We start from the raw sequence: 6,095 nt of genomic DNA, 5'->3' as shown, positions 1-6,095 counted from the left end.
ATGTCTTTTTTGTTTTGTTTTTACTGTAAAAAATATTATAGCAACAGTAAAGGGATTTTTCAAAAAATGGAACAACTCTTCAAACACAACTGATTTTGATTTTGCATAGTCCTGCCCTGTCTTTATTTATAATAATATATCCATTTAATTTTAAATTCTCAGGTTCTAAGACAGAAAGAAAACTCCAGAGCCAGCTGCTATTCCCAAAGGCAGAAAGTGTTTAGTGACAGCCATGGCCTCATGGGAGAGGACCAAACCAGTCTTGCTGTGCTGCCAATCCCACTTGCCCTTTCTCATCTCCTGCAAGTCCCCAAATTCCTATTTTCTTTCATTCAGTAGTGATCCAAAACAAAAATCCTTATTTTCTCCTTTTGCATAACAAGAACAATAAAAATTTCTTGAGGGCAGAGGCAAAATCTATTTATTCCAGTGCTTAATCCAGTGCCAGGCATATAGCATATTCAGCAACTAAATAAAAACCTTAAGAAAAAAAGCAATTTGTGTCTTTCTGTTGGTTTCAAATCTAGCTCATCTTTTTAAAACCTCTTATTCTCCTGAAATCACAGATTTGTGATAAAGAAGAACAAATCACTGTTGCCACATTTAACACTTGTACATTTTATTTAATTAAATCAGCCATTGTACACATTGCAGCTATGTATTGTTAGTGTTGTATTTTTTTTTCCATTAACTAATACATGCCCTCATAGATATATTCAATTAGTGTTATCACCATGGGAACAAGATGCTGATTCGTCAACTGAAAATTCACTTCTTCTCACAGTATTCAAGTTTTTGATAACACAGCAAAAATCAAAATCAAAAAAGGGTGAATAACCATTATGTTGTTACACAGACATCATCTGCACTGCAAATAACACAACAGAAATGCTTTTCTTGAGCTCCAGTAAAGGTTTTGACAAGAAGGCCATAGGGTGTCTCAAAAAGTTTCACCATCGGCCTCTCTTATTTTGGCTGCCAAAGAATGTTTCATTTCCTATCCAACTGCCAAAAAGTGCTAGCATTTGAGGCTTAGGAGATTTGGCTTGTGGGAAACCTCCCTCCCAGGAAATTTTTTCTCTTGGCAACATTACTTTAAATGATGAAGTGCCATTGTTTGTCGCATTTGTTTTTGACATTCGGAGCAATGAGTCATTTTTGCACAACAGGAAAAGACCAGATAATTGGAAAATGTTCAATCCCTGGAGGATAGACTCTGTCCTTTTTTATTTAAATTTCATCTTCATTGAATATACTTTTCTTTAACAAATGACTGATTCAAAATGTATACTGTTTATATGAATATATTTGTGAATATATATATGTTAAAATGCTACACAGCTTCAACCACTAGAGGAATAGGAAGAGGACATGGAAATTACTCAGATTGTTACAGTCCCTTCTTTGAGACAAACAAACAGAAGTGCACAAATGCACTTAAGAGTTTCCAAGGGAGTGTGGATTTCAAATAAATAAACCAAAAATTTTAACCAAAACCAAATTTTCAAGGATTTCTCAATCTCGTCTGCAAGCTGAAAAACAGACCTAGCTGGAAAGTGAAAAGTGCTCACTCAGGGTAAAAAGAATGGAAACAATTAATGTGATTAGAAGAGGGGTTTGACCGTGGTCTTGATTTTTAAATGCCACATGCAGGTATTAGAGAAGATATAAACCTGAAAAAAAAAAAAAAAGGAAAAGGAAAAAAAAAAAAAAAGAAACCACTCCAACATACTGAAGGAGTTTAACCTTTTATGTAGTGAGTAAATCTTGTTTCCAATGAATTATCTACAGTGCAGTGGCCAGAAGAAAGTACCACCAGTAAGACAGCGTGGTTTGCTAAAGCAGCAATGAAAACTGGAAAACTACAGTAGTTATAGCTTTTAAAATACCCTGCCAAAACTTGTCCAAAATCTAAAGACCTGAAGATGCTAGAATGCCACACAATGTAGCTGCTAGCAACTGAATACCCCATCGTTTCATTCTGCGTGGCCTCTGCTCCCTTCTCCCCTCCCTCAGAGTGGCTTTTGGAGAGTCCTAAGCCATGGCTGGCCAGCACCAGCAATACTGTCTCAGGACAGTTCTGCAAGGCTGTTAACCCACCTTTAACTGGGAGCAGTGGCTACTCTGGAAGTTCTAAGGACATAATAGGTCTGAAGTGCTTCTTTTGCAGTAAAACTGTATTATCACTCGATTGTGTTAGCAATATCTTAATTAACCATTGTTCAGCAATTTCTAGAGGCCTTTTATTCTGATGCCCAGTGTAGTTACAATAGGCAGTGGTTTTAATTTTAATATGTTGTTCATCTGAGCATTTCAACTATATACATTGTACATAGATATCCCTTGGAAGGATTCCTATATAGTGTCACTTGAAGAGGTCTGCAGGTGAAGTTCTTCTGATCAATGGATTTTCATGGATCTTGTGCAGAAGCAAAGAACAATGGAGGTGGCCAGTTCCCAGGTTAGCACAGACACAACAAAGTATTGGATACAGCATCCAGTATGAAGGATGCCATCTTTGGTCACAAATTAGCTTTATAGTTAAAGAGGATGGGGGAAAACTAAAACAAAATGCCGTATATTTGCTAACAGTGGAAATGTCGGGGTATCCCATTAATTAGGCCAGTTAGGTCACTCCTCTACTGAAACAGGAAGCTGCATATTGAGTGAATGTGTGGTTTCTGGTGTGAGAACTGGGCAGCCCCTCACTTGGCCTCTTGCTTCAAGTCCTCCTTGCAGAAATGCCGAAGGAGCTGCTGGAGATCGCGCTGGAGGTCGTCCTGGTCTAGTGCTTCTGGTACATCCTCCAGGTGCTCCAAGTCAATGCGTTTTCCATGCTGGTCCTTCACCACAGCCCTCTTCTGTGTAATGGCTTTACTCATTGTTGTCCTGGAGAAAAGCAGACAAGAGAGAATTACGCTCTTTTCACTTCTAGAGGGCAGCTGTTAGGTATGAAGGTGACCATTACACTGAGTACTTAATGTCTTACCTTTAGATGTTTTCACACCAAACTATCGGCATAACAAACTATAGATACCTTTTTATGTCTTTCTTTTAAACACAGCTCCCCTCTCTAAAACGATTCGTGAGATTTTTTAAAGAGTGTTTTGGAACAACGAGTATTTTTTAATTCTTTAAGAAAAATTTTAAATAAATGAAACCATGCTTTAATTTGATCTTCTTGAAAACTAACCATAAAATCATTCATGGTTTGATTAAGTAGCCCTGACTTAATAGAGTTTGGTTCATTCTGAAATAGTACCACAAGTACCTTTTGACAGGCTAAAAAAAAAAAGTTTTTAATTTATTTGAAACACCTTAGCTGCCAGCTTAAACCTTACAGTCACAACCTCACCCAAACTTCCCAAAATTCTGTTTTCAGAGAACTTTTCTATGAGGCATCAGTCTTTAAAAACTAAAATATTAGTCTACCAATATATAAGAAGGTGGCTACCAACAAAAGATGATCTGCCTAGCTCTCTAAGGCTTCATCTGGAGATGGTGGGGGAGGAAAGGGAAAAGAGAAAAGCCATTGAGAGACAACTGCTTCCTCCATATTCTCAGAGTCTCACGCTTGTTGCTCATTCTGTGTATTTCTTGCCATTTAACAGTCTGTTGTTTACTTGCCTCCCTTATAGACTGGTGGTTACTATAACTCCTTTTCTGTCGCCCGGGCTGGAGTTCATTGGTGCCATCTCGGTTCACTGCAACCTCTGCCTCCCGTGTTCAAGTGATTCTCCGGCCTCAGCCTCCTGAGTAGCTGGGACTACAGGTGCCCACCACCACGTCCGGCTAACTTTTTGTATTTTTAGTAGAGACGGGGTTTTGTCACGTTGGCCAGGCTGGTCTCGAACTCCTGAGCTCAGGTGATCTGTCCACCTTGGCCTCCCAAACTGTTGGGATTACAGGTGTGAGCCACTGCACTGGGCCAAGAGCTATAACTTTTGTATAGTCATACTAATTTTAAGTCATACTAATATTTTCCTATAACTGTACTTAAAAGTAATTATATTGTAATTTGCTCATTCTCAGCTCTTTTCACTTTCTTCTTCTTCTTCTTCTTCTTCTTCTTCTTCTTCTTCTTCTTCTTATTCTTCTTCTCTTCCTCCTCCTCCTCCTCCTCCTCTTCTTTCTTCTTCTTCTTCTTCTCTTCTTCTTCTTCTTTTTTTTTTTTAGAGTAAAGTAAAAGCAAGTTTATTAGGCAAGGAAGGGAATAAAAAATGGCTACTCCATAGGCAGAGCAGCCTTTTTCACTATATACTTCTAAATGCAGGTTCTCATTCCACAAGTATTTGATGAATGTGTTTTATGGGCCAGACACTATTACTATAACAAATAAGGAAATTGAATCTTAGAGAATTTTAGCAATAGTCCAAATAAAAAATAACAGAGTTAGCATGAGTGGGGCTGAGAGTCAAAGATTCCAGAGCCTGAGTCCCCTTAAGTCCCCATGCATCTTCACTTAAAACCTCCGTAGGAAATGATCAGTTTTTGTAGCTTTATCCAGCATTTTCCTTATACGTTCCCAGTGTAAGAAGCTGGAAGTTCTGCCATTATCCAATACCTCTATGTATTTGTTACAATCATCCTGATTTTTAAAAAATAACTTATTTCAGCCAAAATACTTTCAGCTTTTTTTGGACATCCTTGTTTCCGTCTTCCTTCTTCCCTTACATTCTTCTACTCTCCCTTTTTCTTTAATACTATATAATTGTTCTGCATCTGGAAGCAAACTTAAATTTGTTCTTGCTGATGAAAAGGTCAAATTTGATTCCAATGATTGAAATCTGATGTTTTCCTAAATATTCAGCAACCATTTTTTTCTTCAAAAAGGCACATTTCTGACTATTTCTGCTAAGAGTTAGTAGAAGCCTTTATAGCATTGATGCCAGAGGTCAAGCCTCCATTATAGGCCATTTTGTGATATTCTGTGCAGGCAAATGTAGGCCAATGTGTTTCTGAATATACACATGTATATGATGTCTTTAACAATGTATATAAAAAGGCATTGTACATCACAAATAGAGTTCCGTAACTAACTAGCTTCCACAACTAACTAGCTGTGGGAACTCTATGGAGTTGTCTATATTCCTGGCTCCAAATTCACCAGCCGTAATTGAGAACTTTGGATTAATTGATCTCTAAATCTATTCCAGTTTGAAGAGCCCATGATGTTAGGGCATGCGTGGATTATGTGGTTTCATCTGAATAATTGAATAAAAGACTTAAAAGTTGAGAATATAAAAGGCATTTTACCCTTAATTCACATAGCATTTTTTAAGTTCTGTGAGAGCAATTACACTCTTTTAAATTCCTAGCTGCTGCTCTTTTCCCATTTGATTGGAGGGTGGAATTGTGACAGAACCTTTAATTTTGCTGTTCTAATTATTATGTCCTAAAGTCTTAAAATAGTTTTGTAGCATACTCTGAATGACAATCTTTCTCCCCTTTTCAATGAAGTGAAAAGCACGATGGTAACTTGGATTTCCATTGTATCTTTTCACTGAGAAGCTGAGCACATTTTATTAATCTCAATACTTACAGTGCTGTTAGAGGACCAGTGAGAAGTGAGAGTAGATCTATGGAACAGTGCCCAAGTTTATACATCAAAACCGTAACAGAGACCAGGGCAGACCAGTGTGCCTCACAGTCAGTCCCCTTGTATAAGCATAAAAATGTACTGCTTACTGCTTTCATGATACTTGCTTAACTCACTAAAGCCCTAGGTTTCAGCATTGCTAGGTACATTAGTTTCATGGGTATCAAACTCATGCTTATGTTATTTGCCACTCACATGCAGAATCATATAGCAGCCGTTAAAAGAAACCACATACCATTCAAAGTAATGATTTACTAAGATTGATCTGAATATAGCTGGTCACAAAATTAATTTGTGATCTATCAATTAGATTCTTCTTCCTATGCTCTCTGAATCTGTCAACACAATGGAATACCAGCAGGCTGACTTCAACTAAGTTGATGACTTGCTAAAACCCAAGGAATCAGACTGTATAAGCATGATTCTCATTCTTGTTATGACTTAGTATTATGTTTAAAGTATCAAGAGGAGACTTCAGGGATGACACTTTGATAGA

The 6,095-nt window shown here is 37.6% G+C and overlaps 1 protein-coding gene across 30 annotated transcripts in view; it reads right to left on the bottom strand.

Moving 5' to 3' along the window:
• Positions 1 to 598: 598 nt before the first annotated feature.
• Positions 599 to 6,095, bottom strand: part of ANK2 (ankyrin 2) — a 715,648-nt gene continuing 710,151 nt past the window's right edge. For 17 of the 30 annotated variants that reach the window (XM_033215055.1, XM_033215039.1, XM_033215046.1 and 14 more), the window contains one exon: positions 599 to 2,889. In XM_033215055.1, coding sequence (XP_033070946.1) covers positions 2,875 to 2,889 — 15 coding nt within the window. In that variant the 3' untranslated portion in view covers positions 599 to 2,874. The remainder of the gene's footprint in view (positions 2,890 to 6,095) is intronic. The other 13 variants (XM_033215057.1, XM_033215053.1, XM_033215059.1 and 10 more) reach the window with 1 other exon arrangement.

Source organism: Trachypithecus francoisi, unplaced genomic scaffold, assembly GCF_009764315.1.
Source record: "Trachypithecus francoisi isolate TF-2019V2 unplaced genomic scaffold, Tfra_2.0 Lachesis_group1, whole genome shotgun sequence".
NCBI classification, from domain to species: domain Eukaryota; kingdom Metazoa; phylum Chordata; class Mammalia; order Primates; family Cercopithecidae; genus Trachypithecus; species Trachypithecus francoisi.
The sequence above is the reverse complement of the archived record's forward strand: the minus strand, read 5'-3'. Positions and strand labels throughout refer to the sequence as shown.